At 42.3% G+C, this 27,704-nt stretch overlaps 1 protein-coding gene across 3 annotated transcripts in view; it reads right to left on the reverse strand.

Moving 5' to 3' along the window:
* SATB2 (SATB homeobox 2) overlaps positions 1-27,704 on the reverse strand; it is a 166,880-nt gene that overhangs the window by 41,973 nt on the left and 97,203 nt on the right. For 2 of the 3 annotated variants that reach the window (XM_043505543.1, XM_038421850.2), the window contains exons 7-9: positions 25,331-25,803; positions 5,935-6,147; positions 1,344-1,499 (exon numbers count right to left, since the gene is read on the reverse strand). In XM_043505543.1, coding sequence (XP_043361478.1) covers positions 1,344-1,499; positions 5,935-6,147; positions 25,331-25,803 — 842 coding nt within the window. The remainder of the gene's footprint in view (positions 1-1,343; positions 1,500-5,934; positions 6,148-25,330; positions 25,804-27,704) is intronic. The other variant, XM_043505544.1, reaches the window with a different exon arrangement.

The raw sequence follows: 27,704 nt of genomic DNA on the forward strand, positions 1-27,704 counted from the left end.
GTTTTATATTTACTGCACGTTTACCACATATGTCATTTATTACACAGTGGAAAACCGTTAAATGCACAGTAGTTGTGCCAAGTGGCATTATGCTTTTAACAGCTTTATTCGTTTAACAGCTCCAGTTCTCATTATATTTTGCCATGTGGTATATGAGATTTTTATGCATTTAACAGTTTAAAAGGGTTCCATGGTATTTTCCTTTTATGTATTTCATATTGTGCCTGTGTGTGTGTTGGGTTTTTTGGGGGGTTGTGAGCTGTAACCCAAGCACCTCCACATAAGACAGTAAAGGGAAATAACAATTAAGAAGGGAAAGAGAAAATGAAGAAAGGGGAAAGGAATCAGCCTATGCCAGGATATAAATACATATAGAGTAAGGCTCTTAGAATGGTATCGATTGCTTTTAATGCCTTGTTTAGATGCCTTTCAACATTTTCATCAGATTTATTTTACTTCAGTTTGAACAGTATTGTTTTCTTGCCTGAAGGAAAGGAAAATATATTTATATATTTTACGAGTAGAGAGTGTGTGCATGGGTAACTCCCCCCCACACCCCATGGCTGATGCCATCCCATAACAAAACTGCCCCTTTCACACAGACTTAAACATATCCTTCTTAATAGTCACCAACATACTCATTGTCCGCCCTATACCAAACTCTGTCCCCCACTGTCTCCATAAAACTATTCTGGTTGGGGTTTGTTTGGGTTTTTTTGGTAAACAGCTGGATAAAATTTCCATTTCATTGATTCCTACAAGAATTTTAGCCCCACTTTGAGTTCCCCAGTATGAATTTTTTGCATCCAAGGTGAGAGCTAGTCTAAGTGAACTAAATGTTAGCCCTTCTTCCCCAACCCCTCCTTGTACAATGGCAAGGACAGACAGTGAATTATTTAACAGGCAATACTGTACACAGTATATACTGCACATAAAACAAGAAATATCTGTCTCAGATGCAGTTTCCCATTGGTTTCCCACAGTTAAGCATTTAAGAAAAATAAAGAATTTATCTCCCAAATGAGGCAGATTTTTGGAGGGTCCTTGTTCCACTACCAGAAACTTTAGGTTACATACAACAGTGGGGAGGGAGGTGTGTGCATCTGAGTGAGAGGGCCCCAATATGTACAAAACCAAAACCAACTACATGGGATTGTGAGCTGGTCCCTTTTCCATCCTATTTTAAAAGGAAAAGGAAACCAGCAGGGAGGCAAAAGATAAAACATGACAGGTTCCTCAGAGATTATTATTATTGCAGGAACAGATGTATTTTTATTGGTGGAAGGAGGAGGAGAAGGGTCTAATCCCAGCCCCAGAATTTGCTCTTTTAAAAAACCACTCACCTGACTTTTATTGGCAGCCACTTTGGCAAACAGGGCCTGAGACACCTTGGCCCTTTTCATCTCCTGTTGGATCTCGTCATAAATGGCAGCTGTGATGTTGACATTGGCGCCGTCCACCTTAATGGGGAGGTCTGTTGTCGGTGTTGAGGTTTTGGCCTACCAAGAGACCATGAAAATAATAATTAAAAAAGTGCTGCTTTCAGCCCAGCCATCTGTGCAGAAATTATCAAAGGATTTCAGTCAGCTGATGCCAAACTGCATTAGCTACAGAGGGACACTTCCTGTCCATTATTCTAATCAGGTTAATTGTGATTGGAAATAATTGCAATGCATTCCTATAGGACGTGCAGGGCCCTGTCAACCCTCTCTCTCTCTCTCCCACAGCATGTTTATTGAACAGCTCAAAGACGGATAGGTAGCTGGGGCTCTAAGCTGCAGGCAGACAACTAAGTTTGTTCTGCCAACCTGCAAATGCAGCATATATAAGGGGATATGCCTTTTTCTTTTTTTTTATTCTAAAAATGGCATACCTTGGAGGAAGAGCCAATTCTCCCAGAAAAAATGAGTAAATGGGTAGAGGTCTCTAAATAATAAATTATTACTCAATTTAATGCACTCCCTCAAGTCTCCCTCATTCTTTATTAAAGCTATACGTATGTCATTTGAGTATGTATGGTTTCCCATCATTATCATCATTATGCTAGCCAGCCAGTCACCTAATTTCACCTAGGAAATCAGTGGAAATGAAAAAAAAAATCATTTAATAAAGCCAGGCTTTGGCATGCCTTTGATGTGCCGCCCTCATTCTCCTTAACTCATATTGCGATTTTGTGTATTCTACTGCACTCCTTTTAATTGAATGATTTCCCATCCGCTTCTGTGACAAATGAAGGACAATAATGGAGGATGCCAGCCCTTCCCCAGGCTGGGCTAACCCTAAAAGATTTGTACCAATGCAATCCACCAGGCTGCTGCAAGATTTTTATTTTAACTTCCTCAGCAGCACTAAGACTTTACTGATGAGTAACAGACCAAGAGTGATGACATGCCCTTCCACCTTTTACAGTAGGATGCTCCGTAATCTGTGTCAGCAGCATCAGCTCCTCCGAATGCCAGCTTTCATTCATTTTCCAGAGGCTAAATAGCAGAGGTATTCAAGCTGATCTAAACTAGGTTTTAACTCTGAAACAGCTCACCCTGGAATCCCTGCACCAGAGAGGAAGAGCCCTTAACAAAAGGATGAATGTCACAAGTATAAAATTGCCTGCTTGCAACTGAGGTGCAAAGGGCTTGAGAAATAAGTGAGCCCAAGTGGCAAAGCTCACAGCACATTCCAGATCCAAACCTTCCCAGAAGTTCTGAGTGTATGTATTCCGTTCCCAGATTTTGGTTTGGCCCCTTGTAAACCTTTGCAGCTGGTCCCTGCCTTTATACCTGCAATTCCCCAGAGACTGGGGTAGTTATGAGAGGGTTTTGGTTCAGGCTCATTTCTAATGTCAATTCTTAGCTGGACTCAACTGCCCAAATGTCTGTATGTTAACAGAAAGATTACCTGGGCCAATCAAAATGTTCTGAGCTCCCTCTCTTCTCTTCCTCCTAGCTCTTCCCACCCCAAATCCTTTCCTCGCCATGGAAATCTTCATTGATGGCCCCATCCAAAGCCCATTGAAGTCAAAGATCTAAAGTCACCCACTAGTTCCAATGGACTTCTTTGGATGACACCTTAACTCTTGAGGAGATTAGGTGCCTAACTTTCAACCCCCAGGTTTGAAAATGGTCTTGATGCTACCGTAAAGTTGGCCGTTATTAGAATCTCTCAATGCAAATAATAAGCAAAGTAAGAGAGTAAGTGGGCAGCAACAATGTAAGAGCTCTTAAGTCCTGTCAGTTACTGCTGCTTACCTTCCTCTTTTGTAAAACAGAGTGGAGAGAGCTGGCCAAACATATGCAACAACCTTTTAAACTCTCAGAATTTGTTTTCAAAGCACTCAGATCCTTTTGCTGAGTTAATCTGGTGCTTTGCTCCTCACGTTGGTCCTGAACAACACCGGAACATACCAAGGAAACACCCCAGGTGGGGATTTCATCACCAGCACAGAATTACAGATGGGGGGTTAACTCCCCCTCCCTGTTATATCAACCCCACACTGCCCTTATTACATATTAATAATAGCTGACGATACCCTCTCGTTTAACCCTCTACACTGAAAAATCATTCTCAGAACTACTGCCTCAGGAGACTGGTATCTATGGAAACAATGTTTCAAAATGCCATTAAATCAACTTCTCTAGCACTGTAGCATAATTCCTAGAAGGACAGTATAATTCTCCCATCTAGCTACCTTTGCTATGTCCAAGGCCCCTCTTCTTGCTATTTAGAACATCTCAGCTAGGAGGCTGCACTTGCAGGAATCAGTGTACAGGAGATCAAGAAGATACTGGCCTCACCCAGGCTAATACGATGTATATGGGAAGCAAGGTAAAACGTGCTGCCTAAGGGCTGGTCAGCAGCCTTGTTTTCAGGGGTGCCTATAGCATGCCTTGCCACTGGCGAGTGCTGAAGTGGGGTTTCACTGATGCCCAGACACTGTGCTGGCCCTCTGCAGTGTGAGGAACTGCTCCCGGCGTACTCAGGAAAAGACAAGCACTGAGGGCACAAAGCTCTATCTATCACTGTTGCTCATCAATAAAACAAATTAAAAAAAAAAAAAAAACACCCTGCTGCCACATTCAAGTCAAAAAGTAAAGCGAGCCCTGGGGTGCCTCCGACTCGCCTTCGGCCTGAAGAAGAGCTCTGTGCAAGCTCAACAGCTTCTCTCCCCCCCACAGAAGTGGGTCCAACAAGCGATACTACCTTCCCCCGCCTTGTCTCTTTAAGCTTTTATAATCAGATTTTCTAACAATGCTGAGCTCTGAAATGGGAAGTTGTTACCCATTATCCTCATTTTACAGACGGGGGAAAGGAGACAAAGAGGTGAAGTGGCTTTGTCAGCAGGTTGGAGGCAAAGACATGATCCGAACTCTGGTTTTCCAACACCCATGATCCATTGAACCACACTGAAAGCTACCCCCGGAGCCAGAGTGCCTCGTATGTAACTCTAGTTGTGGAATTTATCCTACTTGAACATTTGTGTGAATGAGCAAATCCTTTAATATAATAATTAATTAGGAAACACATGTGGTTATGATGTTTTAAAGTTTCAGATAAACAGTTGTCTCGACAAATCCTTATTTTCATGAGATGGAAACTGGGAAGATAATAGTTAGTTAGGCCAATGACCTGGGTATGCAACACAAAATTCATTTTCAAATTTGTGTGAGTAGAGTATGCTAGAAAATTACCTGCAATTAACAATTCTTTACATAATGTGTAGGTATAAAGTGTATTAAAATGCCAGGATGTATTTGAGCGACCTCAATTGTTTCTACAGAAACAAAAACATGTCTTTATAACTCATCAGTCTGTGCTACGTTACTGCCAATAACAAGACTGAGAATTGTGGCATCCAGGCTACAGATCTCAGATATGAAAAGTACCCAGTAATAAGATTAGAAGCACAGATAACATGTACACAGAACTACAACTTAAATGCTTTACAGACTTGAATATACTACAGTTACTAAAGCAGAATGATGATACATGCCCATTCACTAGTAAAGTTTTGAGTCAAGTTAAATGCTGGCACTGAGCTGGCTTAGCTCTGCAGTGAGGAATTTCAAAGCAATGCAAACGTTGAGATGACAAAGGTAATTTGCTGTAATCACAATCTCCTTCTAAGCACACACCTCTTTTTCAGAAGCCTGAATGTTTGTGAGATTATTTTCAGTCAGTGAGCAGGGGAAAATACACTGCAGTCCGTGTGCCCACATTCTCTTTTTCTAGTGGCAGATAAGCATCGTATATGGGGAGTTAGGAAAGTGGGTGGTAACACAGCAACGATAAAAGCGTACAGAAATCTGAAGCTATGTCAATCAGACAAAAGTTGGTGGCAAACAGCAAGCAGTGATCTTCTGTTTCAACACCCCACCCACCTGACATCTCCATACTTGTAAGTAATTACAAAAGTAAACCTCTAAAATAAGGACTCTAATGAGGCAGACTATTGAGCAAACTTATTTCGATGCGATTCTCATTCACTGGGAGCCATGTACTTTGTCATCCAGACACTCTTATTCACTGCAAATCACACATGAACCCAGGTCCAGCTCTTATCTCTGCCCTGCCCACTCTAATAGACACTAACAATGGAGGACATAAGTTAGAAACATGGCTCTTTCCATAATCCATCATGTCGTAGCCATACAGTGGACATACACCATTACTCTGTATACACAGCACATGTATCCTCTCTTGTGTACTGAAATACCTCTTTATATTTATGGCATGGATCATAACTAAAGTTGTTACAGTGCCTTGCTGACAGCCAATAAACACCTCTTAACAGCAACTCCAAAACCCTACAGAAGAAATTTCCAAGACACATCTAGGTGCAGGGAACAACAGACAGGAACATAGTGAGAAGCCCCTTCTCCAAGATATGTGCAGGATCTCAAGCCAAAGAAAAACAGTTAAAGAGGGGTTGCGCCTTACCTGGGGGGTTCTGGAAGAACTCGGACTGCTGGCTGCCGAAGACACCATGCTCACATTGGGGTTCATACTCCTCTCTCTCTCGTCCTGATAAATACGATCCCGCTCTGTGTCAGGCAGGTTGAGGAAATTCTGCATTGCCCTCAAGTTTACCAGGAGGGATTGGGAAGCTGTCCTAGGGTCTTCTTCTTTACGCAGGATCTCTGACAGCAATCCCTGGTTCAAAAAATTAAAAAAAAAAAGCCAAGTCATGTGTTGATTTTTTTTTTTTAATTTGTTTGCTGTAACCATGCGGGTTGCAATGCTGAGAACCTACATCAGATTCTTAAGGGTTCTCCAGAAGGGACGCTTTGTAGGAAAGTGTTTGTCTTCTGGGGGCTGTGGTTTATTTTGGGAATGTCCTATTCTAACGCTCTAACAACAATCTGAGCACGGAGATCCTGGATAGAAAGGTAGATGCCTGAGCAGAATGGCAAAACTGCAATTACTACCAGGTGCCTCCTGAAAATATTTTAGGAACGGTTAGATCTCTCCCTCTCCCTGCTTGAAGCTGGGAAAACTTGGCAGTCCTGTTCATCTTTACAAATCTGCCAAGTTTGGTAAATTTAGTTCCGACATTTAAACAGCACAGGAGGTTTATTTAGAAAAAAAACAAAACAGCATTTGGCTGGGTTTTGATGTTACAATCCATTCACTTCAGTCTGGACAATTTTTTCTCAGAGGAGAGAATGCAACAAATATGAAAGCTTTAGAACCTATCTCAAGGGACTGGTTACTTTCACCCTTTATTTGCTGCATCATTTAAGTCATGGACTTCACAATGCCAACATTAATTAATGAATAACATTCCTTCAGTGTTTATGAACACTTTCATGCCAGCAGATAGCCAGTATAGCAGAGGGCCCTCAATTCAGGAGGATTTAGGGACACTGAAGTGTTATTTAATAAGGCCCTAAAATAAACAAGAGCACTTAAGCCCATGTATAACTGTAGGCACTACTTTGAAATCAATGTCACTATGCACAGACCTAAGTGCTTTGCAGGATCAGGACCTAAGACAAAAGGCAATTTATTAGATCGTACAAGATGTACCATTGTCCTCTACAAGGCCATATTATATCTGCCACCGGCTTACTGATGTGTGTTTCACTTCCACAAAGTAATATTATGGTAACTTCCTTCAATATCTGTGTTTAAATTTATTCACGTACAAGCAAGAAGCAGAGAAGGATTAGACTCACAGGGAGAAGAGGTATAATTCAGTACTGGGCATGCCAGTCAAGAGTTGGAGATTTCCAAGTATTAAAAAGGCTGCTCTGTCCCATAACATTCATACACCCTGCACACCTAGCAATATATCAAACTGAAGTATTACTCCCAGAAATACTGCTGAGAGAAAAAGCTTTCTGCTGGGAATTCCATTACATAGCTAATGAAGCTTACTTAAAGCCTTCACCGTTAAAGGGTCAATATTTACCAACCAAATACTGGGGGAAACTGGGGTGCCTCAGAAAAACAACTGTGTGGAAACCGTTGTCAAAAATATATCTCACCGTTACTTTACAGTCACGGCCCAGTGAAATCACATTACAGTTACAGTCAATCTTACTGCAGTGCTCTTGTCATGCAGCCACATACTAGAAAACCTGAAGTATTTACTCTTGGCTTATTTTCTCCCCTCACATCAAATAGACCCCAATACCCTTGTTGGACATTTCCAAGACAGTTGACCAGTGACTAAAAGCCAATATTTTCCAGTGTTTATTGGCCTTATTCACTACACTTATTGACAAAACCAACAGTCTAGAAAAAAACACCCCATGTCTGCTTACATCTGCTCACATACTGCCAGAACATACACAGAAGAGGTATGTTTGAACCATGTTCTGTTATGGAAGAAGCCGCAAAACTGTTGTCCACAGACCACTGGTGGTCCCCAAGAGCTGACTGGTCAATGTCTCTCCTTAAAAGAAGCTAAAAATACATTTTCCTAATATTACTTTAGTATGTAAGCCACTGTGGTAGCTGCTACAGAAGTGCAATGGCATTGCAAATGGGAGAGGATTGGGGCCGTGCGATGAGAAGTAGAAGATGGTCTGTGAGGCAACCGGCCTGTTGAGATGAGATTCACACTATCGGAAAATTCAAAGACCCTTTAGTGTAATGTAATGGCTCTTACTTCGGTTACCCACCGAAATCATTGACAGTACCATGTATCGTGTAGTTGGTATAGCTATAACAATTTATTAGAGACAGTACAGTTTAGAGACATTTCAAAATGCTTTTCAAGTTTTCCAGACTAACAAGCCCACGGAGAGAGTAACTGAAAGAGGGATGATATAATACATATTTGGCTTACAGTATTTTTCACTCCATGCATCTGATGAAGTGGGTTTTAGCCTACGAAAGCTTATGCCCGAATAAATTTGTTAGTCTCTAAGGTGCCACAAGGACTCCTCGTTGTTTTTGCTGAACGAGGGATGCATGTCCTAGAGGTCTAAACTGTGAGATTTGACCTTAGTCCTTTGCCATTCCAAGGTAGATATATCTACTTCCTGCAGTTTTCCTTTAGAGTAAATGGAAAACCCTCCAAATGGGATAAAAAAATTAATAACCAATTTTACGAGTTCCCTAACTCTTGATTCTCTGGCTGTTTTGGGGATATACCAGAAACAAATTAAAAACAAAAACAAAAAAAACACCTCAGCTTCCAAAATATTGCATGATTTGGTGATTTTTCCTTATGGTCCCCTTTCTGCTCCTCCCCAGCACCAGGCTGATTTGAAAAAGAAACTTGAGAACAACGGGAATGTACTCTAAGACGGAGGTTCTCAACCTTTTTCTTCTTGAGCCCCCACCCCTACCAACATGCTATAAAAACTGCATGGCCCACGTGTATCACAACAACTGGTTTTCTGCATATAAAAGCCAGGACCAGCATTAGGGGGTAGCAAGCAGGACAACTGCCCAGGGCCCCATGCCACAGGAGGCCATAAAACTAAGTTGTTCAGGCTTCAGCTTCAGGCCCATGTGGTGGGGTTTGGCTTTCTACCCTCGGCCCCAGAACGTTCTAATGCCGGCCATGCTTGGCGGACCCCCTGAAAGCTCCCAAGGGGCCCCGGACCCCTGGTTGAAAAATACAGCTCTAAGACAGCTTGCACTGCTTCCTCCTTCCTACTCCCTCTCCTCCACCCCCAGCATGTCTGAATTTATGGTCTAATTGTAAAAAATGGAGATCAGACACATACACGAAAGTGCACCAGCAATTCCTTACAAGTGCAGTCACTGACTCCATACTTAATCAGGTAGTTGCATGTATAAGTGGCTCTGCCGGTGCCTAAACTTTGGAATGCATATTTCCAGACTTGTGCAAGCCATCGAGGTAACTGCACACCATCTGACACAGTTCTAACTTTGAGGAGTTGAGCTCTCTTTATTTACACTGATTCCCAGTCACATTTGTGCATGTGGGAAATTTGGCTGTACAAATGTTATACTGAGGCTCAGTCCACCTCGAAAGATGAGGGTAGATGTTTGGTAGCCTTATGAGCTATGTGAATAGCAGGATAGATAATGAGAAATGACTAACTCAGAGGGAAAAATCTCATTTCCTTCTCAGACTGAAGAGAACCCTGTGATGCAGTGCACCAGTAAACAATGCCAGATAGATCGCAAAGTGACAGAAAAGACAATACAATAAAATATCTTGAGAGCAATAACATTTACTTTAATATAATTCTGAGCTACCAGAGTATACACAAAGTAACCAGCAAGCAACATTATAAAAAAATAAAGTGATACTAAATAATCTGTTCAGCCTTTTTGTCACCTGCAAAAAATTAGGCTTTCAGTATGCAAAACATCTTCCTTCCAGAAAAACAAATGATCGTGATTTCACTTAATTGTAATTTAATGAGGCATAATTTATTTTTTAAAATGATATACACCAGGTGTGTGGTGAGGAAAGCAGCCCAGCCAGACAAACCCTAGTGTTTCTATTTTTGAGAAAAGCCTAAAGCTAGCCAAAGACTGTTTTCATTTCTGCAAATTATGTTTCTGCTAGAGGGGGCTAAGGAGGGAAACCCACAGCATTCATACATTTGTTATAAAATTCCGATGGCTAAATTAGCTCATTCCAACATACATACATTTCCCACATGAAAAAAAATACATACACATTTGGCAATTTGCAGAGTTACTAGCTATGCAAAGTTAAAGGGACACTCCAAGGCCTGTCTAGTCTAAATTGAACTTAAATGAATAAACAGACATTCTTCCATCAAACAGAATCCTTAAGATACCCACTTTTAAAACATATTTTGACAGGAATTGTGCTTCTTTTCCCACCATAATGTTTATTGGTTTAAAACCATCTCAAGTGATGAGTGATTAAAACAGATGTAACAGTAAATTTAGGCCCTGCTCCTAAACAACATTGTACACATTCTCGGAGACCAGGTATCATACATGTGCACAGCTTGGCTTACATTTGGGGATTATGCCAGGCACTGTATTTTTTTTTATTACACACTGTGCCAATAACTGACTATAAAAAACAAACACAGAGGTAGAAAAAGCAGCATATTTCCAATCAAAATATAAAACTTTGCAGGTATTTAAGTCTAGAATAATTTTGTCAGTGTCTTATGCTAGTTGAGAATTAGTTCACAAAACTTAACTACTGGCTTCAAAAAACGAGACAGTTAATATTTTGCACAAGTCCTATGGAACCTTGTTTGTGATTTTATTTTATTTTGGTTTTGCTACCAACAAAATCTCCACTCTGAATAACTGGAACCTCAGAAGGAAGTCCTGTAATCAACTGTGGACAAGCAATTGGCAAAGTGCTGTGCACCTCTTAAGAGAGGCTGTTCACGGTAGAGGCAACCAGAGCTATGGGTGCTCCACACCTCAGGAGATTGGACCCATGTGAACCAGGGTGGTACTTGAAAGGCTGGTGATTTAGGTTTGCTTGGCTCAGTCAATAGAGGCTGACTGTAACCTTTAATTGCCAGGCAACCTATGGACTTAATCCAACGCTGAAGTAAATAGAAATCTTTTTGCAGTCTTCCCAATGGACTTTGGATCAGGACCTGGAACTGATAAAGGACTCAATGGAAAGAATGATTCTACTGTCACTGGCTTAAAAAAACAACAACCCACACTAGTTTTTTTAAGCAAAGCATTTCAAAAGCAGTTTGTCTTGAAAGTGGAAATTAAATTGTCATGTAGGCCAAATCAATGCATAGGGCCACAGGAGCAAAAAGAACAGTCTAATGCTAAAAGGTTCAAACAAGGCTCAAGACAACCAAAGCCTTTCCTTTTTGCGCCACAGCCTGTGTGGAGTTGAATAGCATGGGCAAAACGTGAACAAATCCCAAACCTGTTTTTTTGAGACAGGGTTTTAAAAATTTGGATAATTTTTTCACACTACTTTTTCTTTTTTGTGCACCTCTGACCTTCCTGGCTTTGGACAAGAGCAGCATGGAACGTGCTGAAATAACTGAGGGTATGTCTATCCTCAAAGAAAAACCTGCAAAGAAAAACCTGTGGCTGGCCAGTGCCAGCTGACTCGAGCTTGTGAGGCTCGGGCTGTGGGGCTGTTTCATTGCCATGTAGACTTCTAGGCTTGGGCTCTATGACTCTACAGGATGGGAGGGTCCCAGAGCTTGGGCTCCAGCCTGAGCCAGGAAGTCTATACAGCAATGAAACACCCCGGCTGCCAGAGCCCCCCAAGCCCAAGTCGGCTGGCCAGGGGCCAGCCGAGGGTGGCTAGTTGCTGTGTAGACATACCCTAAAAGACTTGCTGTCATGTCATTTCAAGCCCAATCAGAACCATGTAATACCTGGAAATCTCATGAGAAAGCCAGCTCCACTTCCCAGCAGGTCTGGATAAGATTCAGATAAGCACCAGAAGCTTTGGTGCTCATTCAAATTCAGCCTCTGAATCTCACGGATTAGCAATGGTGACACCTCCACACTTGGGGGGAGAGCAGTCTTTTCATGCAGGAGGGCAGGCACTGAGACACGTCACTCCCATTTTTATGAATGAGAACTCTGAACTCATCCCTAGTGGGTGATACTGAAACTATACCCTATAGTATCCAGCAGTGAAATCTAATTTTACCATACTAAAATGACCAATTTTAGATATAAACTATTACTACCTGTAATCAAAAGATAGAAAAGGAATGTTGTAAGGTGCACTGTCCTTCTGTAAACTCTCACTTTTATCAGCCCTGAGGCTTATAAAGGAATTTCACATTCTGTATACTTTGTGTCAAGACAAATCTTTGCCATGACATTTCTCCAACGGCAACACTTATATTATTGGCAGCTATGCCAAACAGACCATTAACAAGGGTGTTATTGGGATACTTTGAATGGTTTTTAAAAGACCATTCCTAGCCTACAAGCATCCAACAAATGACAAAAATATCTGTGCAATAGTGTGTACTGAAGATGTTCCTTATGGATTATCAGGATTCTGAGGACCTAAGGCCATTTTCATTATTTTCCTTTTTTTGACATCTCTGTACCCTGGGAATTCTTCCAGTTCAATTTTGCAGATCGAAGAAGTTTGGATAGTCAATGGAAGTTTTGAGCGCTTCTGCAAACCAAGCAGCACTAAGTTTCATCCATTCATAGCTGAGAATATACAATGTTACATGTATGCCCTGCCACTTGAACAATTCTTCTAACTTCCCAAGGGACAAATTCTGATCTCACACAGTTGTAAATTCAAATGAACTGAATCCATTGCTGCAAAGGAGGTAATCTGGATTTATACCAATATAACAGAGCACAGTTGGCCCCTGACCTACCAGAGCAGTGTAATACATCCCATCAGCTCCTCATTTTTTAAATCTTGAGTCCCAGATTCACTACCTATAATCCTGATACAAGTCTGATTCTTAACACTCATTTAACTAATGCTATAAATACATACATCTCGAGAGACATCTGCTTAGGCATGAAGTGACGGCATTTAGTCTGATTTGAATACAACAAATTCAGGGTGCAACAATGTCAATTTGATTTTTATTATTAAAATGAAATGTTTAAATTCTCAAGAAAATGGTGTTATTGCATTAGTTTAATAAAGCTTCTTTTATATTGTGGCATCTCTTTTTATTAGGGAAGACAGTGTGTGTGCATGTGGATCTGCATGTTGCAGCTGGGGGAAAAGGAGGCAGAAGAAAAAAAAAAAGAGAATACCTGCAAATGCCGTGCCATTTATATGACATACAAAAAAAAAAAACCCAGAAAGGGAGCAAAACATATAGCATATACTTTGTATATCTGTGCATTTGTTTCCAAGGATCAGAAATCCTGTGTATCAGTTGAGTAGGCAGGAGCAGCCTCCTGCAGAACACATTCTGAAAGCCTGACTCGCATACTACTTAAGATCTTTTCATCCAGCCTATTGAATACAATTAAGTTAATTGAAACTGAAAATTTGGGTACTGTAAAACCCACTGTTGGAACAAATATCCCATGTACCAAAAATCTGCAATTTATTAATTTAAGCATTTCCCTTACAGACTGCCTTCTTTCCTGTGCATACAACAAAACACCGCTTGTGCCACATTACACACAAGACTAAAACAAGCAGGCAGCATGAAAAGGTTTCAGGCAATGAGAGAGAGTTTTCTTTGCAAACAAACAAAAACAGGCCCTTCCTAATTGAAAGTCTATGTAGAATGGTGCAGACACCACAGTGATGAGTGTGGTATGAATGTCTAAACAGATACCGGCCAGAGGATTAAATGCTGCTAGTCTTCCTCCCACTTAAGTCAAGGCGAAGACAAGAGAAAGTGGACAGGATTTGGCTCACAGTCAGCTATACCTGGAAGTTATTTTGACAAAATATATTTCAAACCAGAGAGCTCTATTTTGCTGCCATTTAAGTCAATTGGAATTTTGCCAATTCAGTCTAATGAGAACAGAATTAGACCCATACTGATGCTATTTTTTCCATTCAAAGCTCTTCAATATAAATGGATATTTGGTATAACTGGAACTTTCTTACCTTATGCACCCACCACTGTAGTATCTCAGCTCCTAAGAGACAGGAATAATATACCTTCCTGACCCCTGTGAGGTAGCTTCATTTTCCAGATAAGAAAACAAGGCAGAGAGATTGGGACTTGCCCAAGGTCATACAAGGAGTCTGTTGCAGAGCCAGAAACTGATCCCAGGTCTCTGAGTCTCAACCCAATGCCTTAACCACTTTCCACTCTGCACAACATAATGCACTGAAACTAACTAGGCCTTTTTCTTTTATTTCATTCCAAATGGAGTTTCATTACACCCAAGTTCAGTGAAATGGAATTCCACTTCCTCTATACTCTACATCCCTTTTGCCCCAAACTATCTTCAAGCAACAGCCAATCAGCTACTAGCAGAGCTAGGCAAGTCAAATCTTCAAACTAGAACACTGATTATTCCCATTCACAGCTAAAGAGTTTTAAAAAGAAACAGGGGTGAGGTTGTTCTTTGGGAAGAGTCATAAGTGGCCTCTTCAGCACTGAAGATGCTTGCTTTTTTTTTTTTTTTTTTTTTGCCAGCTCTCTTTGTATCTGGCACCATGACTGTTTCATTCAAAAAGCCTCAGGTCCACTGATATTCCCAGTTTCTGCAGCTGTTCAGTAAAACAAGCACTGGCCACTCGCCCAAAAATTTTACTAACTTTGGCTACTGTGTCAAAACATTGGCAAAAAAGATGCCTTTAAAAAAAAAAGACTCAAAACAGAATACATTTGTTTCGTCTACAGGCTTTTCAGTCCATCGGGGGTCCCTTGAGCAAAGAGAACAACAGTTCACTAGTCTACTAACTGAGTCTGCTGGATCCTGTAACATGGAGTTGATCTTTTGTTTACAGCACCGGCAGCTTTCCCGGTTGGAACTCCAGATTCTCCATCATGCCTTTGCTGCACGGAAAGGGACATTAAAGAACGGGGATGTATTGTGTTTATTCTACTTATGCTGACCATAGAGACCACAGTTCTGGAGTCAAGCTGCCTGTTGGTCATCTGGGGACTCCTTCGCAAGTGAAGTTCTAACCATTAGGGATCACTGCAGCAAAACAAATTGTCGGGAAACTTTCCAGAGAACACAAGGATAATTTATTCATCCAAAAGTGTCTTTTAAAAGAGTCTCCCTCTCACGGTTGTTACATTCTGTGCCGGTACATTTCTAAATGCAGCCTTCAGCCTGATACACTAGGTTCTGGCAAAACATTTTGATTGAGATTTGAATACCAACTTTGCAGAAACTTCAGACTGAGTGAATCTGCATGAATTTGCAATGGGGGCTAAGGAAGAAGGTGCAAGGAACTCCCTGCCCTGAAGAGAGCCAGAATCTAAGCGTGCTCCTTACACACAAGGTATGAGGTCATAGCATCACCAGTGGGGCTACACATCTCAAAGGGAGAGTGGCTGGCCATGGCTCAGCCTTGCCTTCCACAACAGCTGGCAACCTCAGGCCAGCTTTGAAGGGAGTTCACCCACCTGTTTTAGGGCACGTCTCCACCTGACAACTATTCCAGATTAAGGTAGGATGTAAATCTGAAGTGGCATAGATCTTCTGGAATAACTCCTTATAGATACCCTTATTCCAGGATAAGAATGCCTTTGTCTGGGGTTTCTATAGTGCCCCTCACCATCCTTTCCAAGTCTTTGCTCTCCCACCACATTCCAAGGGGCATTCTGCCCTTCTCGGTCTTCTGCAGAAAGCCTTTTGAAGCCTCTTGTTCACCTTTGGCCCTTTAGAAGGCTATGGCTTTAAAAACAACACACCTCACAGCTACAACTATGTGTATGAGTGGCATCTGCCCCACATTTAACAACTTCGTTCATGGCAGCAGCTTAACCCGGTGCCCATTTGAACCCAGGTCTCCAAGAAGTAAATAAATGGTGGATTTTCACCATTTATCAACCCTTCCTTGTTTATTTTCCAAAGGATTTTCATGGCTGTAAATAAACACCAAAATCTGAAATACTGAAGTCTTTTAAAACAAGCAAGGAAAAAATGCAAGATCTACCACGAATACCTATTTTTATAGCAACTTTCTACTTACAGTTTGTTTTAACATAAACATGCTTATTCATATGCTTTTCCTATTTTAAAATACAGATATTTGGGATGCCTGCATAGCTTGGGGTTGGTGATGGGACACCAAGAGCCTTTCGCCATTAGGGCACTGATTTGAATTAGTTAGGATGTACTACATACACAGCTTTTAAGATGTAAAGCACTATAGGCCAGACTGGAACATGTGACTCATCGCAATAGTCCCACTGAAGTCCCCAAGACCACTCCTGTGAACAACAGGTAGTAAAAACAGTGTCTGCACATTCCTAACTCCTCTGGGCCAGCTAGCCAAGAAGACAGCAGAGCTCTGAAAGGGAACTCAGGCCAGAGAATTCAGGGAGCTGAGTAGAAGGATGACTATTCCTCTCTGAGCTAAGCTGTAGCCCCGCCCCACCAGGCCTGGCAGAATAGCAAAACATGGAACAGTACTGCCTTTACCTAGGAGGAATAGCCACACTAAGCAGAATGCTATCAATTTAGATACATAGAGGGGCCCCATTGCTTCGAGCAACTAACAAACTGTACTTCACACCCACCTGGTGAGGTAGAGCTGTCCTATTATCCCCACTTTACAGATGGAAAACTGAGTCACAGAGAGACTAAGTGACCCACCCAGGATATCTATAGCACAGCCAGGAATTGAACTCATGTCTCCTGAATCATAGTCCAGTGCCTTAACAGCAAGAATACCTTTTCTCCACAGCCTAGATCCTCCCTCCACTTATCCTGTGTGGCCCCTAGGGCATGTGGATATTTTGCTGAGGGGATAGGAGGCAGGGGTAAGGGGGGAGGAAGATAGCTAAGTGCTATAGGGGCCTGTTGTGGTTTCTCATTTCTGTGCGAACCTGAAACTTCCAGTTATGCTAATATGATTTATTGCATATAGACCCCAATGTCTGCAAGTTAAAACAAAGTCATATTATGTACCCACAGTCCTTTGCTAAAATGAATCTCTCAGGGTACGTTTATACTGCAAAGGGAGCCCTGCAGCAGCGAGACTTGTGCTACGGAGCTAAATATTGCCGTGTAGATGTTCCCACTTGGGCTGGAGCCCAGGCTCCTAGACCCCACCCCCATCAAGTTTCAGAGCCCGAGCTCCAGCTGAAGCAGGAACAGCTGCACTGCTATTTTTAGCACCGTCTACAAGCCTGAATCAGTTGACCCAGTCTCTAAGATTTGCTGCTGCTGGGTGGTTTATTGCAGCATAGACACACCCTCAGCTTTAGTGTGGGTATTGAACAATAAGATCGCATCACAGTCCACACCTGTAGTTATGAATAGGGCCCCAGCAAATTCAGAGTCCATTTTGGTCAATTTCACAGCCATAGGATTTTAAAAATCATAAATTTCATTACTTCAGCTATTTAAATCTGAAATTTCATGGTGTTGTAATTGTAGGGGTCCTGACCCAAAAAGGAGTTGTGGGAGGGTCACAAGGATATTGTAGGGGGGGTTGCGGTATTGCTACCCTCACTTCTGCGCTGCCTTCAGAGCTGGGCAGCTGGAGAGCGGCGGCTGCTGGCCAGGATCCCAGCTCTGAAGGCAGAACCGCCACCAGCAGCTATGCAGAAGTAAGGATGGCACAGTATGGTATTGCCACCCTTACTTCTGGGCTGCTGCCTGCCGAGCTGGACCCTCAGTCAGCAGCCGCCACTCTCCAGTCGCCCAGCTCTGAAGGCAGCGCAGAAGTGAGGGTGGCAATACCGTACTCCCCCCCAAAATAACCCTGTGATCTCCCTGCACTCTCTTTTGGGTCAGGACCCCCCAATTTGAGAAACACTGGTCTCCGCCCTGAAATCAGTATAGTATAGGGTAAAAGCACCCAAAAGACCATATTTCACAGGGGAAGACCAGATGTCATGGTCTGTGACAAGTTTTTCATGGCCGTGAATTTGGGAGAGCCCTAGTTATGAACTACAATACCAGCAGCATTCTCAGAGGAGACTACGGCTGTGTACATCCTTGTGGGGGGGAATCTTTTCCCAGTGTTCACCCAGAGCTCCCATCATGGCTAACTGGTTCAGAGGTAAGAAGGGATTTGAAAAACATTGTTTTGTGCACAACCAAATTAAGTATTTTGAAGCTTATGCGGGAACTCTCGACTTGCTGGAATTCCAGACTATAATTAAAACTAGTAATTATTATTATTTTCTCTCTGTGGACCTCAGTGCACCATCCTGGTTCTATGAGTACTCGATAATGAGCCTCAGAATGATATAATAAGGTGTGTTCAAACTACTACTGTGACTCAATAAAGATAAAACAAAAGAATGCACAGTAATTAGCCCAAGGAATTAACCAGAAATCAGAGCAAGTCACACTTTCTGAGGGTATCTGATGCACGTTGTTTCAGAATAAACTTGCTAAATACACTAATTTCAGATCTTTCAATCCAATTAAAAATTATTCCCCTCACGAGCAACATAGAATGAACAAACTGTTGCTGCTAAATACTCACTGCAGATTTCTTATCCACAGTATGGATAACTACTGCTTATTCTGCACGCCGTCACATGCAAAACTTTCATCGACCTCAGTGGGTGCTCTGGGCGCTCAGACAAATGCAAAATTTGCAATAAAGATCTGTGGTGCGGGCTGTAGAGGAGTGTTCTGCCTGGTATGCAGATTATAACATAGCCAGAGGCTTAAGCAAATATTGCTGTCTCAAACAAGCTGCGAACTTTAAAGTTTTAGGAGAAGCCTCAGGAGTTACTTGAATCATGTGACTTTACCTCTGACTTCCTTTTCTGACCTTCTCCCTCCCACACACACACACACACACACACACACACACGCATTTGTTAGGCATTTGTTCCAATGGATTTAGCCTAGTTTGGATCAAAGCTTCCCCTTCTTCATTTAACAGATTTGCTCAGATGGAAGGTCTCAGGGGAGAAATAATGTTAGTAAGAGGGGTTTTTCAGCATCTGAGTATGTAGGTCATTGGACTTTAAAATAAATTAGAGAATAGTTTATCTATTAAACAAGCTTCACGGTACATATTTTATGAAGCTATCCTTAATTATAGGTTAATGTACAGCATATAACCACCCTGTAGAAAGATTACACACTGGACCATGATTTGGTGATTAATACAGTTATTAGCTAGTTGGTACAAGGATTTTAATGCACACAGAAAAATTGCTACAACAAACCTTTAGTTTTTAAGGTCAAGGATCCTTGTAAAATGTAACAAATCTGAACACTTCACTATTTGCCATGCCAGTGGGCTGGGTCTGCTCTGCCTTAGCACACAAGCCTTGGGAGGCGCAGTGGGGGGCAGGGTGACAGGAGGTGAGGATCCAGCCTCTGTCTTATTTTCTTTTTGTGGTGTTTATTGAGCCTTTGAGAATGTCCATGGATAAGTCTTGTGCACCACTAGTAATCAGGTCCTATCTGAACCCTTCTCCTTCCTTTTCACCTGGTGGCTGAGTATCAGTCGAGACACTGGTCTCTGGCCAATGGGAAAACAAAAAGACAGAGCTAAGGAATTTTGATTTAGAATTAAAAGCAAAGGAGAGAGAGGCACCAAAATGTGGCAAGATACTCCTGTTAAAATAACGTGCCCTAGAGTATGTCTACACAGACTGAGGAAGCCTGTGACCACAAGCCTCCGAGCCCAGGTCAACAGACTCAGGCTTGCAGGGTTCAAGCGACCATGCTAAAAAAAAGCTGCACAGACAGTGCTTTTAAGCTGTGGCTTGGGCTGGAGCTCGAGCTCCGAAGCCCAGTCCACCCTGCCCCACTCCCCCAGGTGCCAGAGCTCAAGCTGCAATGTCTACACAGCTATTTTTAGGGGCGTAGCATGAGCCCTGTGAACCTGAGTGTGTCGACCTGGACTGGGAGGTTCACTGCCACGGGCTGTGTAGGCATACCCTAGTGATCTGCTGCACTAATTCCAACGCCTCGTGGCCTTCTTAATGTTACGGTCCTGCACTCTAACAGACAGTCAGGCTGAAATTATAGTGATTTTTTTATGGATGTTAAAGACTTGCCTCTTTTGGGATGGTTGTTATGGATCGTGTAACACAGGATGTTCGCATCCGGGTGACTGTAAGTCAAGCATGCAATTTAATTTTTCTTCATGTAAAATGTACCATTTGTATAATATCCATTTGTGAGTTCATCTGAGGAAGAAAGACATTTAAAAAAAGATCTCAAAATGCTAATGCGAGCTGAAAATAGACCTCAATGGGAGCTGAGCATGCATGTCTAAGTGTGACAGGGTAGGATGTGTCTGCATCAAATTATGAACTCCATTCTGCACTATGTGCTAACAACAAGTTGAAATTTACCTGAGGGCAGCATATCGTACAATATTCCAGACAGAGCCCTTCCAAGGAAAGGTGGTTGATGCCTCCTTGGAAGAGTATTCCTGAGAAGCCATCAAGACTGTAATCTGGAGCCATCAACTCTGATTGTCTCTCATCTGCTGTCATGACCCCATGGAACAGTGTTTTGGGGGAATTTGGGGGAGAAGAGGGGGTTGAGGGCATTTGGGTGGTAACACCACATCTCCCAAAGAATGGTTCCAGATAAGAGGTCCAAGTCTGGGACCGTGCCCTATAGAGCCACAGATCTAAAAGCAGTGACTAGACTTGGTTGGCTTGGAAGCACATGGGAACCAGCAATTGGGTCCGCACACAGCAAAATGGTGCCAGGTTGTAACTCTGAGAACGAACTGACCCTACCATCAGGCTAGTTTTTCATATAGATGCAAAGTGATATATAAGAGGAGAAATGTCATAACATTATTATATCCAGTATCCTCTGAGGTGTTTAACATTCAATATCTTTTATCATTATGGATATTGTGACAAAGTTCCTCCTCGGCCTTGGTGGGTCCTGCGCTTATTGGCGGATTTGCTCGCCTCAGAGATTCACGGCAGCCCTTGCTTGTGGCTCAAACCTGACATTCGCTCAGCTAACCTCATCACTGGCCAGCATGGAGAAAAGGAAGGAGAACAATCCCCACAGTCTCTGCTGATCCACCTAGTGGGTCGGGGACAGGGCAGGGACCTTTCCCTCTGGTGGGACCCACAGTCCAGGTCAACTCCTCTTATATCCAATGGGGGGAGGGGGATATGGGCAACCTGGGACTGCCCTCTACTCCAGATTCCAGCTCAGGGCCCTGTGGATCACAGCTGTCTACAGTGTTTCATGTAACAGTTATGTGCCAGCTACTTCCCCATGACCTCCTCCCAACACCTTCTTTATCCTCACCACAGGACCTTCCTCCTGATGCCAGATAGCATTTGTACTCCTCAGTCCTCCAGCAGCACGCCCTCTCACTCCCTGTTCCTTGCATGCCCCTCACTGACTGAAGTGAGGTCCTTTTTAAACCAGGTGCCCTGATTAGTCTGCCTGTCTTGATTGATTCTAGCGGCTTCTTAATTGGCTCCAGGTGTCCCAATTAGCCTGCCTGCCTTAATTGGTTCCAGCAAGTTCCTCATTGTTCTGGAACTGCCCCTGTTACCTTACTCAGGGAAAAGGGACCTGCTTAACCTGGAGCTAATATATCTGTCTTCTATCACTCTCCTGTAGCCATCTGGCCCGACCCTGTCACAATATTTAAAAAGCAAGTATTTTCTTTTCACTCATTAAAATAATTTAAAGATGTTTTCCATAACCCAAGCAAAAGTGTGGCTTTAGCTGCCACTTTTTTTGTTTTGTTTCGTATTGGAATGCAGAGATGCATGGTCAGATTTGAAGGGTGACATCTGGTTTGAATGACAGACATGCATGGAGACAGTGTACCCACAAGATATTAGTTATTATGCTTTTTTTAAGGAAAAAAGAAAGCAAAAATGTACAAAGTAGAATCTAAAATAACTTAGGACCTCAAGTTTCAATGACTTCCAAGTTACTTAGACACTTTTGAAAATTTTAACAGATGTGACTTCCCAAAGTCACACAACAGGTTGGCAATCAAGCTAGGACTTAAACCCAAGTCTCCCAATTCCCAGTCCAGTGTCTTAAATCCACTGGACCTATCTCAGGTCACCACAAGAAAATGAAGAAATGTTCTGCAGGTGAATTGCTCCAGATTTCAAATGATCCCACAGAAAACTGTGGTAGGATCTCCACCACAGATGTTAATAGATGATATGGGCATATGCAAAGGTTGTGCAATTGTTTGGAAAGGGCCTGACTGGCCTATCTCATATGTCTGCTTTCTGTTGCTGTTCTGGATATCTGACATTGCAGTGCTCCATAGATGACACATATGCATAGCTGAGGATTTTTACAATGTCAAAATCTGGTCACCCTTTACATGATATAGCAAAATGGCCGATTTAATCTAAAAGCTCTACGAGAACCTTTACATTTTGGGAATCAGGTTTTCGTTTACCACAGACTACCCATTCAGCTTCAACAATGTTGCTAAAACACAGCCTCACATTCAGTGACAGTCGTAGAATCAGCAGAGGGAGTATTACTGCTGACCTCTTGTTCAAGTTCAAAATATGTCATTCTGTCAATACCATCTACCTTAATTATACTGAGCTTTATATACAACAGGTTATGATCCCAGAAGGATGAAAAGCTTTTCCAAATTAAAAGCAGCATTTTGAAAGGGAAATACTCAGACATTCCTATGTAGTTTTCATTTGATATCCTCAAGGCTAACCCCAGAACTCAAAGTCATGTTGACTGAAAGTGCATGTTTTTCTGGGTGTAGCCATCTTATGAATTTATTGGCAGAAGGGAAGTAATAAAAATGTGCTCCATACTTTAATTAGTTCACTCATAACATGGTATTTCCAAAATGGCTGTGCCAAAGAAAATCATTACTCCAGGAGAATAGACAAAGGCACTGTGCGGTGTGTGGCACAGACCTCCAGGAGACAGGGGTGATACAAATACACACGCTTGTCCGTGTTTTGTCTTGTTTGCAAAGCTGAACTAGAGCTTCACATGGGCTATTTAGATAAAGTTTGTGCTGTATTTTTAAACATGAAATCCTGTCATCACTACACTCCTTCAGTTTTATTATAAAATAATACAGGTTGGAGATCCATGTTTTGTATGGGAATGGCAATTGGCATGGAATAAATGTATATGGGAGGCCCTTCATGGACATGTATGTATTCAGGTATTCCAGATGCTAGCATAAAGGTGAGAAGATTTTCTGCACTCATATGATACTATCTTGTCATTATTTGCACATTAATGAAAGAGACCATTAATGTGATGCTGTCAAACATGGTCTACTGCAAATGGCAGACGGCTCTCCTCGTGACTATTCATCTGCAGGATTGAAAGCCAGCTCTGAGAGTTTCATCAGACTCACCCACTCTCCTCTGCTGCTCTGGGGCCCCCACAAACACCACAATATCAACATCAATGGCGGATGCTACAGCAAGGAAATGAGGTCTGACGCCAGCCCAAAGACTCCCCCGGCTCCCACAACAAGAAGGCTGATGGCAGAAGGGGATAGGGGGCATAACCAGACAGGCAGGAGCAGCTGTGGAAGGTTTCAACAATGAAAAAGAGTTCACGGAAGAGACAAGGGAGGCAGATTTGAGGGATGACAGATATGAAGCTAGGGAAGCTCTAGGAAGCACAAAAAGAAATAATTGGCAAGGCAGGAACCGAGAGAAAGATCAAAATACTGGGATACTATGCCAAACTCTGGCTGGCTGTGGAGGAAACAGCACTAAAGAACTGCTCCTCAGAGAAAGACTGTTCCCTTTCATTGTACATATGGCCCAACGCCACGGTCTCAAGCACTTTTTGTTCCCTGGAGCAATATTTTACTGATACCTCCTTTGCAACCAGTCGATATTTGTAATCTGTACATATAGTGGTTACTATAAATACCATGCATATCATGAAATAGCCTATGTGCACATGCGTACACACACACACACACGGACCACATGGAGCAGCTCATGGGGAGGCACAAAGCTTGCCCTTTTCAGCCCCGAGTCCTGAATCTCATCTGGATGGGAATCAATCCAGCCCCCAGTACCATCTGGAGCAGTCTGAAATCTGCAGTAAAATGAGCAGGCTGCAAATGGCATGAAGGGAGCCAGACGTCAGTAGGGTGTGGGATCATCCTAACAATGTGTGCTTTCACTCAGCCATGGTCCTGACACCAGCTACAAGCAGAGACGAGAAATAGGAGCTGCTATGCTGGCCTGACACCAACAGGGGATCCCCTGCACTGGCATGGATTCTTCTTATGGCTGACTAACTTAGCTTTGCACCCACAATTAACAAGAGATACAGTCAAAAGTGGCCATATCCAATGGCGCCCACAGTCATGCCCACATTATGCACGATGAATACCACAGTCAGGGGCAAGGAGGAGCAGCCTTGGCCACTCCACTGCCCATTCAGGTTAGGCCTTGTGGCCCTCCGTCATGACGAGTGGTGACAGGGCCAAAATTGAATGAGTGGCATTGTGAGCTGGTGTACGGGAGTCCCTGCATTGCTCAGGTTAGGCCCCATGACCCCTCTGTCATGATGGATGGGCCACAGGGCCAAAACTGAGTGAGTGGCACTGTGATCTGGTGTGTGGGGATTACAATGCTGTTCAAGTTAGGCCCCACGGTCCCTCCATTGTGATGGAGGTGCCACAGGGTCAAAACTGAGTGAGTGCCATTGTAACCCAAAGCATGAGGGCCACAGCACCACTCAAGGAGGGGCTGCGGGGCCAACCCTGAGCATCGCTGCGACCCCCATGCACCAGGTGGCAACAACACTCACTCACCACTGCTGTGGGGCCGGCTCTGGCACTGGGTTCCCCTCCACCCCCTGGAGACCTCCTCACTTCCAGCAGCACATATCCCCCCCTCAAGGACAGGTAGTGATGGGGACGGATCAGGCTGGACATCAGGGCCTGAACATGGCACGGACTAGGAAGGTCAGGCAGTGGGGCAAGCAGCTGCAGCGGGCATGGCTCCACTGGGATTGACAGTGAGAACCAGGGGAAAAATTTCTGGGGGCACCCCTCCAGATAGCAGCAGAGAATTAGGCCCACAGAATTATTTTATCATGAAGTGGTATCCTAAATGTGAGGGTTGCACTCCCCGTCTGCAAGTGAAATTCCTATTACTTTATGCAGAATATAAGCTGCACCCTGCAATTACTTTAATAGCACCCAAGACTGACCATCTAACCTAACTTGAAAATTTTGAAGGATTTATAACTGTGATGACAATAAGATGAGATCAGAAAAGAGAAGCTGATATTTCCTTGGTATGTTTCTTGTCATGACCTGCAATAACCATGCAACCTTGTAAAGTTACGACCTTTTCCCTCTGCTCTTCTTATTTAATAGAATAAAAATTGATACCTGGGTGCGGTTGAATGCCACTCTTGCAAAGACAGCTTGGGACACACTGGCTCTCTTCAGCTCATCCCTGACTTGCTGGTAAATATCTGGAGAGACTTCCACTGATGAATTCGTTGGCTCTGGTTTGACAGCTCTAGGGATGGGTGGATGATTCAAGAACTGTTGGTTGATAGCTTGTGGGTGTTGGTGAGCCAACAGCCGGCTTACAGCAATCTGTTGGTTTATCAGGTGGGCCATTGCTATCTGCTGCCTTACCAGTTGTGGACTGAGCTGAGGAGACAGGAGACCAGGGCTCATGATTGGCTGCAATGTTGGCACTTGATTTCGTATTGGAGTACTGTGGTGAATTTGGCCGTGAGGAGATTGTTCATTAGTTTTTCCCAAGGTTGCCAGTTGGTTGATATTTGGTAAGTGCATGGGACGCTGACCCAGAACACAATAGTCTGATAGGTTTTCTCTTTCCACTCTTTCCACTGTTAAAAGATAAAATGAGTTCATTGTGATTTTGATTTGCACTTACAGCAGGACTGTTAATATAACCGTTATTACAAGTTTTATTATTATTTATTATATATTACTGTATTTTTAGTACTTATAATAAAATGCTACAGCTAAAGTATCAGACAGAGAAATTATGAATTCCCACCTCTACACACTTTACTTGCCGAAACATTAGGGTTCCAGGAAAGACACACAGGCAAATACACCCACCAAAAAGAAGCACCACATTTTTTTTTCAGTGTTTCAGCCACTGCTTACAATAGCCTCCCTATAAACCTGCCAGCAGCTATCCTTTTTTTAAAAAAAAAAATTAATTTGCAATTATTAAGAAATAAAGGACAGAGTGTCCCACCACAAGGACTCTAGCTGCAAATGAAAGTCTTGTACCCCACACAAATAAAATGACCAGGATTGTATGAATTCACCTTGACATACCAGGCCATAGTTTTCAATAAACTTAACTATAGCCAGTCTGGATGCATTTATATATATGATGTGATTAAAAGTGTTCTAGGACCTACTATCACATATCTAGAAATTATTGACTCATCACAGGAATGTTTTCCGCAAATAATGAGCCAAGATTTATCTCATGGATGTCACAATAATATTATAACTTGTGTAATCAATAATGTTTGCACAATGCTTTGAAGATTTTTTGTTTATCTTATATAAGTCTTTGAAGCATTAGCTAGTTAATATTCAGGTAGAAAACTTATTGGGGATCTTGCCTGTTCTTCTCTGAATCAAACATATGATGTTATTGATTCTTGGGGAATCAATAATCCTTTCACCCCTAGAGCTAATCCCTCATGAACAGGGTTGTGGTCACACTAGTGAGATAGTGTGGAAAAGTTCTGGGCATACACATAGGATTTCAAACTCCAGAGATCTCAATCCAGCATCTCACAGGAGTACTAAATACTAGAGCTGCATGAACAATGCCATTTATTTTTGTGGGAAATTTCTTGCATTTTTATTTCATCTTTCTATAAAAAAATCAGCTTCTGAATAACAAACAAACAAAAAATTCTTTTATCAAAAACTAAATAATTTTACTGAAATGTTTTCGGTTTCCAGTGTTTCAAAAAATTCCATTTCGACCAAAATGAGAATTGTGTGCGAAATTTTTCATTGTGGTTGAAAATCAACATGTTTCAATGAAAAAAATTTGATCCGCTCCACTCAAAAAACAAAAAAATATTTTGAAAATAAAACCACAAGCTTTTTTACAGTCATTGCAGAATATAGCACAGACACTTCGTCATTCAGTTCTTTTCAACAATCTAGTCTATGGATTAGGTGTTGCCTACCCTTATTCAAGAGACTAGTCCCAATTAATGAACTAGGGTTACAGCACAAGGACAATTCATGTAAGAGTTTGCAGGACCAGGTCCTACTGTATCATTTTCTGATTCCATATCTGTCTTAATGCAAATTTGCACTATGGAATGTGAGCAATGTTAATACAGATATATACATATAATTTACAAAAGCTTTTTTAGATATTACTGAACCTGTGCAATAGCCACTTGTCCAGCATGAATTAATCTTCCACAAATCCATTTTAAAAATTAATAAATAACCCTAACATTTGCTAGAGACCAAACACCAGAAGTATTTTTGCTGAAGAAGAGAAAATAAAGGTCAAGCTCAGTCCTCACTTACACCACTGTCCATTCAGAGCAATTCTATTGGCACCAGTGGAATTTACCTCAGTTTCAAGAGGGCTGAATTTAGCTCTAAGCAGTTTTTAGTTAGGGAAGTGCAAAAGAACAAGGCACTGAATCTGGTGAATTTCTAAGAACACCAAAAACTTAAAGGTAACCAAGTATTTTTGAACATTTAGTAACAAATAAAATTAACTTTCCTG

The sequence above is a fragment of the Dermochelys coriacea genome, chromosome 11, assembly GCF_009764565.3.
Source record: "Dermochelys coriacea isolate rDerCor1 chromosome 11, rDerCor1.pri.v4, whole genome shotgun sequence".
Classification (NCBI taxonomy): Eukaryota; Metazoa; Chordata; order Testudines; family Dermochelyidae; genus Dermochelys; species Dermochelys coriacea.